A 13,701-nucleotide genomic window follows, 5' to 3' on the forward strand; every position below is an offset into this window, starting at 1 on the left:
ACATTTTTCATAATTAAAATAAATTTAGGCACACATCATAGATGCAAGCTTTGAACTTAAAACTTCTAAATAAATAACTAAAGCCCTGAAACCAACAAATCAAAATGAGCTGCAGCAATCCTAAAAATCAACAAATTATCAATAAATTTGTCGTTGATAGTTTTTTGAGGACATTTTAAGTCAATTTAAGACAAATTCACACACTCATCACATACTCGAACCTCAAATCCTTCTTTGTTGGTAGTTAAAACTCTCTATCAACAGATTTGTTGAGTCCAGGAGTATTCGTGGCGGTGGAGAAATATAAAGTTTATCGTCTTAGCGTTGTACAAAAATCTGGCACACAATCAGATAAGAGAGAAAGAGTCTAGCATTTATGAGATATCATTTACGTGGAAAACCCCCGAAAAAGGGGGAAAAACCACGTGACCTTGCCCAATTTGAATGAATCCACTAGTATTGTAGTTGATTACAAATGAGGCCTTTTCTTGGGAGAAGGTCTTAGCTTGATGTACATTTTAAAGAGTACACTCGACATACATAATAAGTCACTGAATTGGCATAGGATACGAGGATGGTAACGATTTTGAATGGGATTTGAGTGGTTTTTATTTTTTATTTTTTTATGAAAAAATTATTAAAAAAAAAAAGTAGAAAGGGAGAAAAATAATGTGAACTGATCTTTCACCCAAAATTTTATTTTTCTATATATCTATATTTATGTGCCATCGCTTTGCTTGTGATCTAATTTTGCATTTCGCCTTTATGCAATAATCCAACAATATGTGTGTTATTTCTTAGTAATTTTGACACTCTAGATTCATCAACGTAGTCTATTTTGCAAACATGTGATCTTAAGGCAACTTTGTGAAATGTGGTATCCATAGTTCATTGTTTTAGATGGCATTTATTTAAATCAAATATGAGGCACCATTTCCAATCACACTTGAATCGATCATGAAGCTCTGAGACCTCAGCACCGTAAATGTTGTTCAATTACTAAGGGTATCTTCAACCGAAAATCTCATTTTTTCACTCCAAAATATCGTGAAACTAAAAAATGTCGTGTTTCATCTCCAATCGAACTCCATTTTGCCCAGTAACGATCGCTCTCTTCTTTCACGCGTTTCTTCGGCAAGTTAGGTAGAGATCAAACAAATGGCGAAGATGAACAGTGCAACACCAATATTGGCGTCGCACTATTCATCCGTGATGAAATGACGTAAGAATTGTCGCTCGGTTGGAGCGACGGAAGAACGACAAACAGTTGTTTGCTTTTCCATTGGAGATGATCTAATCGAATACTTGATTTCAATTAGCTGAGCTATCAAAGAGGTGCCATTTGCATGGTCTCTCATTTTGGTAATGGGGGTATCAGCTGTCACTTCAAAGGAAGCGCTTTGCGACGTAATTAATCCCTCGGCGAAACCCAGCGAGGCCACCCACCGGCATCAGGCCAACACTTGTTTTGCCCCACTGAAGAGGCGAGGTCGTATTAGAGTGAATTCGAACACGGTATGGGAGGTTTCCAACCGTGCTCGCCAACCAACAACCTTAAGCCTCGGTGTGTTTGAAAAAAAAATTGTCTTCCCCTATTTTCTCTGTTCAAGGCCTTGTATCAGTTCAAATTAATACTTTTGATGCGTTATGTGAGGAGATCGTACCAAAACCAGATCCCAAACAGCCATACTGTCTGTCATTAAAGGACATTAACCGTTCGCAGGCAATTAAAATATTTTGAACGAAACGGTCCAATCGCTAACGATGCAGCAATTCGTCTTGCATCTTTTCAACGCATCTCCTTACAACAACGTCCAGCTACGGTTCAAAACCCCCAAAGCATTAATGCACCAAATACCCTCTTAAACTCACAGTTAATAAATACATTAAAGCACCTATGCATAAATGCAACAATTTATTATTCTTTTTTTTAGACATTTTGCATAATTAAAATAAATTCAAGCACACATCATAGATGCAAGCTTCGAACTTAAAACTTCTAAATAAATAACTAAAGCCCTGAAACCAACAAATCAAAATGAGCTGCAACAATCCTAAAAATCAACAAATTATCAATAAATTTGTTGTTGATAATTTTTTGAGGACATTTTAAGTCAATTTAAGACAAATTCACACACTTATCACATACTCGAACCTCAAATCCTTCTTTGTTGGTAGTTAAAACTCTCTATCAACAGATTTGTTGCATCCAGGAGTATTCGCGGCGGTGGAGAAATATAAAGTTTATCGTCTTAGCGTTGTACAAAAATCTAGCACACAATCAGATAAGAGAGAAAGGGTCTAGCATTTATGAGATACCATTTACGTGGAAAACCCCTGAAAAAGGGGGAAAAACCACGGGGCCTAGCCCAATTTGAATGAATCCACTAGTATTGTAGTTGATTACAAATGAGGCCTTTTCTTGGGAGAAGGTCTTAGCTTGATGTACATTTTAAAGAGTACATTACATGATGTGAATACAAAGAGTCACTATTGGCGTGTTCGGTTTCGCCTCGAGATTCGTGCTTGATCAAGATGATTTTTTGCGAATATATCAAGATTAGAATGAGCTCCGTTGCTGATCATTTCAAAATTAAACTTAAACATGGCACAATAGATTATTAGAAAAAAAAAATCTCAATGTAGAGAGCAAGGAAAACATGAAAGGGAAAAACAGAGTACCATGTACTTTGTTGTTATCTATTGGGGGCATTTTCATTCACTAATATGTACTCGACTATTGTGTAATGGATATTGCCTATTGCATTGCAATGTACAATTTCCTGCCTTAAACCTATTTTGATAACCTCCATTGCTAAAAGAATATTGCTCTTTCTGGCTTCAAACCTTTTACGCCATAAAATAAGTCGAAAAGGGGTAGTTGTTATTTTTATTTTACAACCTAAAAATTAATAAGAAGTTCTATCGTAAATACATCATCTGCAAAGCGAATTTTACAACCAACAATCTTCGATCATAGAAGCTTGTGATCAATATATAATACTATTAGTTCATTGTAAGAGCTTCAAAAAAAATCATAATTTAGATTTAATTTGGGACAACTTTCTTATTGTTTTAAAGTAGTTTTTCAATAAAAAAAAAATTGAATTAAAAAAAAATTACTACAAAATTATTTTAGAACCAAATGCTATTAAAATGAACAAATTGTGAGTTGTAATTAATTATGTAAATATTTATAATGTCACAAAGTTCAATTATATCCACCATTTAAAATAATGATGAAATTTTAAATTTGGGATTATATTTATTTGAGATTTTAAATAGAAAGATATATATATAATGTAAGAAATGTGACGAAGACCTTATGCTATGCATACTAATTTAATAAATAAAAGAAGGTTTAAAAAAGTGCAATTACAATTAAATTAAATTAAAATGTATAAAAGTTACTAACACCTCCTTAAATCTTCTTTGAGGCCGGCCTTCTCTCTGTTTCTTGTTCATCGTGCCTTCGCATCTATCCCGCCCATGTCCCTCAGATCCGTCCAGAGAAAGGCCTCGTTCGATTTACTCGAAGGAGAGAGCTCCGGCGACGGTGGCAGTCTCTTTGAACGCCTGATTTCCGATTTACCTGAAGAGAGCGTGTTCATCAATGGCCGCGCTAGCCGCCGAAAGCGCAGATCGAAGGCTGCGAAGAAGAAAAAAGCCGCTGAGGAACCTTTGTTGGAACTGGACGGTCCATTTATTTTATCTGAGAACAACGCGCCGCATGAGATTGGGATGAAATTTTCAGTTTGTGAGAGTCGATCAGTGGTGGAATCTGCTTGCGAGAGTACCGTGGTGGAGACGGACACCGAGAGCTCTCGAGTGAGTTGTGTTTCGTATGTGGAGTTGAGGCAGAGGTATGTGAACAGTGTTGCTTCTGATGATAATGTAGCCGATGATGCAAGCAACTATAAGGAGAGCTCGACAGCGGGGAAGTGGAAACCTGAATCTATTGGTGGCGCTGCCAAGTTGGAATCCATGGAGTCTTTAGATTGGAAAAGAGTCATGGCGGACAATCCTGATCTTCTGGGAGGTATTTGGCTAACAGAACTATGTTTGCCTTCTGTTTCCTTTCCATGTTCTTTGGAGATGCTCATGCTTCCATTAATTGTGTTTTGCTGCTCATTTTACTTGGAATTTTTATATTTTTATGCTTTTTTTGGCTGATGAACTATGAGCTATCTCCGCAGTTTATTGAATTTTTTTGGGGTAAACTTGGTTTGTTTAATAGTTAGCTCTTGATGGTTGTCATGCTGGTTAAAAAAATAGCAGAAAACCTCTTTAGGTTTATACTTATGCAGAAGCATTTAGTAGCACTTATTTCAAATTCGACGTTTGCAGGATGTACGAATGCATAATGAGCCTTTTATAGCCTATACACAGGAGGGCATACATGCATACGCACGGGGAAGTAAACAGCCTAGGAGGCTGTTGTTGTGCATAGTTTCATGTTCATTCGTGAAGGTAATTACATGACCTATCAATCCGTTGTCATAGGAGGCCTCCACAAGCTAGTTTATTTCGAGGCAAATGATTTGAAGTGATTCTAACTCACTCCCGTAATTCAGTTCAAGCATTTGTCTTTAGAAATGAATGAAGTGAGTTCATATTTTGGAACTCTCATGAGGGATTGAAAGTCACAATTAGTTTTGTTAAATATAAAAATAATTGAATAAAACAAAATTAATTGGCTGATTGGTTAGAACTTTGCTTTGACTTATAGTAAATAAAATAATATAAAATTATAAGAGTGTGGGTAAAAGTGAAACTCAACCTTGCCCAAATAAGCACAAGAACTTAGTTTTGTAAGAAATGTTTATTCGCAAAACAACCATAGTTCACTGAAACTCTCAAAAGTCCACTCAAATCAATTTCAAGTGCATCAAAGCAAACTAGCCCCAACTTTGTAATGCTGCTTTTTTTTGTTCCATTGTCACTAAGGCACTTAGAAGCTAAATGGAATTGGCTACGGATCATCTTTATAATTAAAGAGCCTAAATGAAAAAGTTAATGCAAAATTTTCCATTTATGACTCATTGTTGAAACTTGAATCCAAGCTTAGGTGAACCATTGTAAAAGTAGGTTTTTTCTTTTGAGGTCACTTTTGAAACTTGAATCCACGCATATGCAGATCACTGTAAAACTAGGTTCTCCTTATGAACTTTGAAACATCCTGCAACATTTTTCATGCTACTGTTAAGGAAGTACTTTTGGATAGGATAGTATGCTATTTTGAAATTGTAGAATTTTTATTTGTTGTGTTGCTATACATGTGAAAGAATAACTTGATACTCGGCCTAGAAGGGAGGTTCAAGATATGGGCATACAATATCTTGATAAATTGCAGCCAGATAGGAAGTCCTAAGTTACGGGAAATGGATGTAGCTAGATATAATATCCCTAGTATATAGATTTTTTTGTGTCTATCCGTCTCTCTCTCTCTCTCTCTCTCTCTCTCTATATATATATATATATATACACACACACACTAAATGTATACAATTACATGCACTATAAAGTTTACTGTAAAAAATTATTTTTGGTATGCAACTTGGTACATCTTCCATTTCTTGACCAAAAGAGGATGTCTAATGAAATGACTAAGTTGGATAACTGATGATGAACCTTTTTTTAACTATATATTTTTTTATGGCATGCATATCTAAACAACATTTGCATCAATTTATAAGGCAAAAGAGTTAGCAATGATGCAGGTCATTTTAGGGTCCAACATTTTTTATGCAGATTTACTATGAGATGCAGTAATAATGCAACTCTAAAAAAATTTGTGGTCTTAAACTTTTAATCTTTTAGCAATTATTCCTTACTTTCTATAAAAACCAAAAGTATGAAGGTGAACAACTTGAAAAAAGATTCAATGGCCTTATACTAGAAATTATGAAAAAATTTTGAATCAAGAATGCCACAAATTATGTTAAATTCATGTGCATGTTGAAAACTCTCAAACTAATAACATAGTTCACATTCAAAATAAAAGGTAAATTATTCACCAATAGCAAGCCTCACGCTTGTATGATGAAATCACCTCTCTCTAAAAAATTTTAAGTCTCTCAATACCATCGCAGAACTAAAAGCTGAAGGATGTTGCCATGCTTGGCGAACAAAAAAAACATAGGTTCAAGGGACTATATTGGAAGTAGTTGTTGAAGTCATTGCATCATTCATTATATTGGAAAGGGATTCATTTAGGAACTACATGGTGTTTGGAAATACGTGTGATTTGGTTAGCTGAGTGTATAGTTTAGAAAAGAAATGAATGTAGAGCTTAGGAAATGAAAGATAAAAAATAAGAATTTTTGTTTTAAAAATTGGTTTAGATGTTAAAGCTGATAAAATTGAGAAAGATATAGAGGGGGTTGTAAGGAGTTTAATAAAATAATATGCGATGCAAAGAATTTAGTCTTTAAGGATTTATATAATATATTAGATAGAAAGGAGGGCAAAAGATGTATATATAAGTTAGCTAATTTAAGAGATAGGAGAAGGATCTTGTTCAAATGAAGTGCATTAAGGATGAAGATCAAAAAGTGCTTTTTTTAGAAGATAATATTCAATACAACTGGATGAGATATTTCGATAAGTTTTTCAAATGAAGATTATGAGAATACAATTGACTTTAGTGACTTTAGCACCCTAAATGAAAATAAAATTTTTGTTTGATCGTCTTATTAGCAAAACTGAAATTAGAGAGTTTTTAAAGAAAATGAATTGTTGAAAAATAGTTGGATCTGATGATATTCCAATAGAGATGTGAAAGGCTTATGATATGAATGAATTTCTTGGCTTACTAAATGCTTTAATGTTATTTTGAAGACTAAAAAGATGCCAGATGAGTGGAGGAGTGTGTTGCTTCTTATTTTTAAGAATAAATGCGATGCACAAGAATGTGTGAATCATAGAAGAATTAAGTTAATGTGTTATACATTAAAACTATGGATGAGAGTAATTGATCATAGGTTACGATGTGATACTAATGTTTCTCAAAATCAATTTGGATTCATGTCGGGTAAATCTACTATTGAAGCTATATATTTATTGAGAGGTTTGATGGAAAAGTTTAGACAGAATAAGTAGGAACTGCATTTGATATTTATTGCTTCCTAGCACTACCATGAATTCAATAATTCACTCAATGGTAATAATAGCACAGCGGTGTCAGCTATTCTGTGTATGAAAGATATATTCTTTTGTGTTGCACTGTTTATTGCAGAACTTCATATTTTATTTTCCTTAATGTTGTTATTTTATGCAGAAGTTTCAAGTGTAGAGATAGCGCCTATGAAATACTTTATGGGAGAAATATATGGTGGAAATTCTCTTAGAAGCACAATCTCTGTGGGGAATGAGAAGAAACGGCAAAGGGTCTATAATACCATGTTTCATGTTCCATTTAGGTGTGAAAGGGTACTTCCAAATCTCTTTTAATTTCTTCATTGGTCTGTATTTAGAAGGAATTTTGTAATGGCAGTCCATATAATTAGTATTAATGTTGGTATAGCATTTACATTTTTATGTTCGAATTTAGCTGTAATTCCAAGTGCCATGCAACATTTGGTTTGCTGGCAAGGTCTTGTTCAGTAGACTATATATTTCATTTTAGCGTAGTTAATATTTATTGACAATTGCATCTTTTTGTTAAAATCACGTTTTCAATGACCTAGGCCACTTTTTGGGAAGTAGTGAAACATTCTCATGAAAGCTGTTGCTTTATCAACAGTTGAGTAGGTTATTTGAAAATGTCTATTCAAATTATTTGCAATGCGACATTTTTTGGTATTGAGGATGCTACTGATATGTATTTACTTAATGTCCATTTTAATTAAGTTTATACGTATAGTTTTGTCTATTTACTTTTTTCTAAGGTATTATTAGCGTTCTGATGTTGACTTGAACTCCTGCAGCTTATTATGGCAGGCTTCTTTTTCTGTGTAGATTCATTTTTGTCACTGTTAACAATAATGCCAGCAAGAATCCTAATAATTATCTGGAGGGTGCTGAGAACCAGGTGTGTAATTTTCTTTTTCGTGTGTAAAGTTCTTATAGAAAGCATGTCAGAAATCACTTGTGGTTCATGGATCTATAGCATTTTCTTCTTGACCCTGTAAGTTGGTAGCGTCTATTACAAGCTTGATTCTAGGCTATGACTGATAACTTAATGGCTCAGGATTGTATGCAGACTGTGGATCTAGAATAATCTATTGATATCTTTCAAAATTGAACATCTTTCTTAAATTAGGTTGAAATAATTTTGTAACAATTTTCTTTCTTATGTTCAGAATTCAATATATAAAAGTAATTGCTTTATATATGTATGCCAGTTCATGGGTAGGTTGGTATTTTTGAAGTATTCTTTGTTGACTTTAGGTGTTGTTTCGTTTGAAGTATTTTAAGTCTAGAGCAAAAGAAATGCATGAGTTCTAAAAATTTTGATTTTTCTTGGATGAAAAATAGCTTTGAAGTAATTCTAAAATCGCCAAATTTGGGATATTTTTTAATACCCCATGTCACCTTTTTTGCTTGTGGCCAGCACCCACCCCAGCTACCACCGCCTCAACGCCAATGGCTGCCACTGCCTTCACTATTGCTGGATGTCTATCACCACCATTGTCGCCACCGGCATCCTTTGCAATCACCACCTGCCTCCTGTCACCACTCATCATTTTTTTTTTGAAAGGATGCACATTATAACAATGCACAAAAAAATTACATTTGATTTCTATTCAACCAGATAACTTATGCATTTTTATAATGCATGTATTTGCTTTACATTGTATTTAAAGCTCCTATGAATTTCAAATTCTTCCAGCCAAACAGCCCCCCTAGGTTGCAGTTTTACAAATGCTTCACAGATATATTAATGTTTGAATTACTTATCAATGTATGTTTTAATTAATGGTAATGACTGTCAAATGAGATTCTTTTTTCAATTTTTTATTAACGAAAGAACACATATTTCCCACTTTAGTCTAACATTCCACCAGTTCTATTTTGCAAGTGTTGGTACTTAGTAACTTTTGACTTTAAAATGATAAAATTGTTCATAGAAATACATTGTACTATGTCTTTGAGTAATTTGTAAAGTGAACTTGTGGCAATGGATTTGAATTTTGGAAATAGCCTCTATGCGTTATAGGGGTTTGTGTTCATCAACCTCTACCGAGATATTGCATTAGTTGGAGCTTCATTTATTGGTTATTCCTTTTTTCTGGAGTAGTTTAGGCAAATTCTATGCTCACTAAAAAGTAGGATTTCATCTGATGTAGAAACTACCATCATTTATGGTGTTTAACATGCACCTCAAATTGAAAATGCCATAATTGTGGAGATGGGCAAATTGTTGTGTACTTTTTGTTTGTTTCTGTTACTTTCAGGGTGTAATGTTCTAGCTAAATATTGAAGCTTAGGCACACATCTTCATCTTTTCACAGCCCCACATTATTATTTGAATAGCTTATTGAAATCTGCTACACTAATTCTCCTATTTTTAAGAAATTCTCTTACTTATTATTCTACGTTTATTCTACTGTTGCCTTATTGCTCTTGTTCATCTTTAAATAGTTCTAGGAATTTTCCAGGGAAAAGCCAACTTTACTAAATTGAATGCATGTGGTAGACTTGCACGTGAATTTTCTGCAATGTTTATTTTTGCACTGTCCTGCAGAATTCTTTTCTCATAACTTAAAATAATTTGTGAGTTGATCTTTAATAACTTTTGACAGACATTTTCAGCGACCAAATGCTGCAGAGCTGTCTGATTTTGGTTGTTTTATAGTGTTAGTTCTTGGTGTCACAACTTTACAGAGGACAGGTAGGAACATTTTATGCTCTCAGAAATAGTTTTCATTTCAATTTTCTCAGCACCTACACCTTCACATGTTAGAACTTGTAATTTGTGGTTTGGATACATGTTATCATTAAACAAAGTTATCATAACCATCTCCCATAAATTATTTCCTTTCTTGTTCAGATATCAGTTTAATATACCACATGATAAGGGGGCAAGGAACAGTCAAGCTCTATGTGGTTTATAATGTCTTAGAAGTGAGCGAAAAATTTTTACTTTGCATATTTACTTCTATTTTACAATTAAATTTGTTGATTAAACCTCTTTTTTTGTATTTATAATAGGTTTTTGATAAACTTTGTCAATCCCTTGGTGAAGATGTTTTGCAAGTTCTGTTTAGCTCGGCGGAGAGTTTGTCAAGTTGTTCTGCAGAAAATTTCAAGCTTGAAGTTGGAAAATTTATTTTTGATGCAGCCATTGCTATTGTTTCATTTAATATCCTTGATGATTAATGCTTCCTTCGCTTTATAATTTTTTATGTGTTTGTGTGTTCGAGCATCATATCCTTAACAATTTATGTTATCTGTGTGTTTGCATGCCTCATGTGGGTGATAATTTTGTTTGTATCCTTAACTGTTAATAATTCTTCATTCATTTATCTTATTAGCGCAGGCAGTTACCCTTTCAACTTGCATTATTGCCCACAATAATGCTTTGCTTGCCTTATTGGTGTCAAATAACTTCGCCGAAATAAAGAGTAATGTATTCAAACGTGTTAGCAAAGACAACCTACATAATCTTGTATATTCAGGTGGGTATTTATTTTTTGAATTTCATAAATATCTGGTGGATGTATGTTGTCACCTTGTTCGTTATGGATTTATGATAAAATCAATAAATTAGTTCTGAAACACTTACCAAACCAGCGGTTGCTTGGTGATTATCATCAAAAGAATTTGTTCCTTAGTAGATCCGTTTTTTTTTTTCCCCATGTTTTTCTACAGATACTGCTTCTATTTTAGAATGCTATACTATAGATCTTACTTCCTCATCATTGATTCTAATTTCATCATTTGAGTACTCCTGAAATGTGATTCGTTCAACCAAAATTAGCAGATATAAAACTGGATAGTTGTATCCCTTAATCCAACCAACTTCACAATCAGATAGGCATCATGTATTTCATTGTTTTTTATATTTCAAGCATAGTCAATTTTTAAAATGTGCAATATTGTTGGTAATTTAATATGTTTTAACTTCCACTATTTTCAACATAAGATTTTCTTATCACAAATAACACTCCTGTTGTTCTACATTCTCTTTTGTGTGACAGTTTTACCAATTTTCATTGTTTTCCAATTATTTCCAAAATTAATCGTTACAGCCTTTTTAAATCATTGCTTAATGGCTTTTTATGAGCAGATATAATAGAAAGGTTCCACATTACTGCGTTTGTGTTATTTGTGCTTGCTCAAAATATCTTGGAGGCAGAGGGTTCCTGGTTTGAGAGCTTTCTTATGGTAACTTCCACATGTTCAGATCATTGGGTAATATAAACTTGTTATTTTGACATAGCGTATCTTTTGTTTTATCAGAATGCTTTCATGGTTTACATGTGTGAAATACTAATTGATTCAATCAAGCATTCTTTCCTTGCAAAATTCAACGATATAAAACCAGATGCATACTCTGAATTCCTAGAAGACCTCTGCAAACAGGTAATTCATCAGAGTTGAGGAAATTTGTTTTACCTGTGCCTTGTTTCTGCTGCAACAGTCGTTGCAATATTCCTTAGAATAATAATATTGGATGATTATTTATGTTCATGTCCTCAACTTGGTTTATATGGTGCATGAAAATCACACACTCATCTCGCTGTACCTTAAAATGAAGTATCGGAAAAGCGATTTATTTTGTGAAGCATACCTCGCTCAGATGATAGAACTGGCTCTTCTTGTTATTGCAACACTTCTTTTTATGAAAATAATTTAGTAGTAATTGACCTAATTTTGCCTTGATATCAAAGTGGAGTGGTTTCAAAGTACTTTTGAATTGTGATTAAGGATGAGGTAATAGAGCTTAAAGAAAAAAGACATCCATCATGCAAAGCTAATGAAATTTGAAGTTCATGACATCTCCCTACTTCAGAATGATATAAAGAAATGCTACAAAAGATGCATTGCTATTAAAAAAAATGTTTGTTGCATCTTAGTATAAGAATCAATCCTTGGGTGTTTCCTGTAAATGTTTAAGGATATACACATCATTAGTGAACGGAAGAGCATGCTTGTGGCGGAGGATGTAATTGAAAGCATTGGTAACAATGAAATAATTTTGATTGATTTCAACATTTGTAGGTGTGGCTTATATATAGCCAAATACAGAGATAAAATTTGAAAAAAAAAAAGTAGAATATAGGATATATTGTGGCAATAAAAATAAAATATTGAAAACTTAAATCTTTTCAATCTTATAAAATATTTATGATGACACTCTCAAGCTGGAGTATATATATTAAGGAATTTTTGCTTGCTGTAAAGATTGAAGAAATGGGTTGAGCTAAGGGCTCTAATAAAAATATCTACTAATTGTTCTTCACTAGAGACAAGTGATGTTCTTCTTTGATGTAATCACATCACTAATGAAGCAACAATCCACTTCAATATGCTTTATTTTTTAAATTTATTAGTGTATACAACAACAACAACATCAAACCTTTATCCCAAAACTTATTAGTGTATGATTAAACAAATTATCTTAGTTAGCAGCTCAATTAGTCAGACTAATTTAATATCCTAATTATTAATTAATAGCTTATTAACTTGATATTAATGCAAACTAACTGATTTATGAAAACATAATAGTTATTATTCTATTAATTATTTGCTAACTTGATAGTCAAGTATTCCTAAATTTTCCCGATGAGTTTCTTATTATGCTAATTATCCCCAATTAGTCTAATTAAAGTAATTGTTAATCAATTTATGAATAAATGTACTAATCAGTTTTCTTAATCATTAACTAAAAATTAATTATCCTAATTTATCTCTGATTAGCTGACAACAACAATATCATCAAGTCTTTATCTCACTACATAGGGTTGACTACATGAATCCTTTTTCTCCATTATATCCTATTAAGAGTCAAATTCTCATTTAAATCTAATAAAGTAAAAATCTTTTTAGGTCTAACTCTACATTTTTTAACATAGGTCAGACATATCTAGTACATCTACTCTCTTAAACGGGCCATTGGAAGATCGACGTTATATATGACCAAACCATCGAAGGAGACTCTCTCTAATTTTATCCGCTATCGGAGCTACTCCAAGTGTTTTACATATATGCTTATTTCACATTCTATCTCAATGAGTAAATAATCCACTCATCTCCCTGAGCATCCTCATCTCTGTAACACTTATCTTAATTTTATTCTTGTCTTTTAACCTTAAAGTATTGCAGGTGATGTGAAACCAACATGGGGAAACATGAATTGCAATTCAGAGATTAGTGAAAACTTTAACTTTGCAACATTAACAATAAAATTTAGCTTACTCAATTAGGATTCAAGAAAATTCGTGAGAGATTAAGCGGCAGGCATTGACTACACTTGAGAGTTACAAGAGTCTTGCAAAAGATAAACCAAAAGATAACTAAATAACGCAAATAGCTTTCACTAAAGCCACACGTTTAAAGTTTAGACCATTCACCTTGAGGTCCGACAAGCTCTCTTTGAAGTGGAGGTTAGCGGAAGAGGGTTGCAATAAAACTTAGCGATACCACTAAGACAGGTGTGATGCCAAGAGGACTCGTCGTCGGGAAGGAAGTGGGAGTTGGAGAAGCGGGCGGATGACTTTCGATGATCCACGTGTAGTCGGAGAATTGGTCGTC

The 13,701-nt window shown here is 33.4% G+C and overlaps 1 protein-coding gene across 2 annotated transcripts in view; it reads left to right on the forward strand.

Moving 5' to 3' along the window:
• The first annotated feature begins 3,434 nt into the window (after positions 1 to 3,434).
• Positions 3,435 to 13,701, forward strand: part of LOC110092475 (protein POLLEN DEFECTIVE IN GUIDANCE 1) — a 20,318-nt gene continuing 10,051 nt past the window's right edge. The window contains exons 1-9 of one of the 2 annotated variants that reach the window (XR_002302588.2): positions 3,435 to 4,039; positions 7,280 to 7,431; positions 7,929 to 8,032; positions 9,747 to 9,835; positions 9,995 to 10,068; positions 10,156 to 10,306; positions 10,455 to 10,622; positions 11,234 to 11,358; positions 11,492 to 11,529. Coding sequence is in view for 1 of the 2 variants with exons in the window: in XM_020817042.2 (XP_020672701.1) it covers positions 3,490 to 4,039; positions 7,280 to 7,431; positions 7,929 to 8,032; positions 9,747 to 9,835; positions 9,995 to 10,068; positions 10,156 to 10,306; positions 10,455 to 10,622; positions 11,234 to 11,331; positions 11,407 to 11,529 (1,509 nt within the window). In the remaining variant the exon portion in view is untranslated. Of the gene's footprint in view, positions 4,040 to 7,279; positions 7,432 to 7,928; positions 8,033 to 9,746; positions 9,836 to 9,994; positions 10,069 to 10,155; positions 10,307 to 10,454; positions 10,623 to 11,233; positions 11,359 to 11,406; positions 11,530 to 13,701 lie in introns of both variants that reach the window. The other variant, XM_020817042.2, reaches the window with a different exon arrangement.

Source organism: Dendrobium catenatum, unplaced genomic scaffold (assembly GCF_001605985.2).
Source record: "Dendrobium catenatum unplaced genomic scaffold, ASM160598v2 fragScaff_scaffold_9, whole genome shotgun sequence".
NCBI lineage: Eukaryota > Viridiplantae > Streptophyta > Magnoliopsida > Asparagales > Orchidaceae > Dendrobium > Dendrobium catenatum.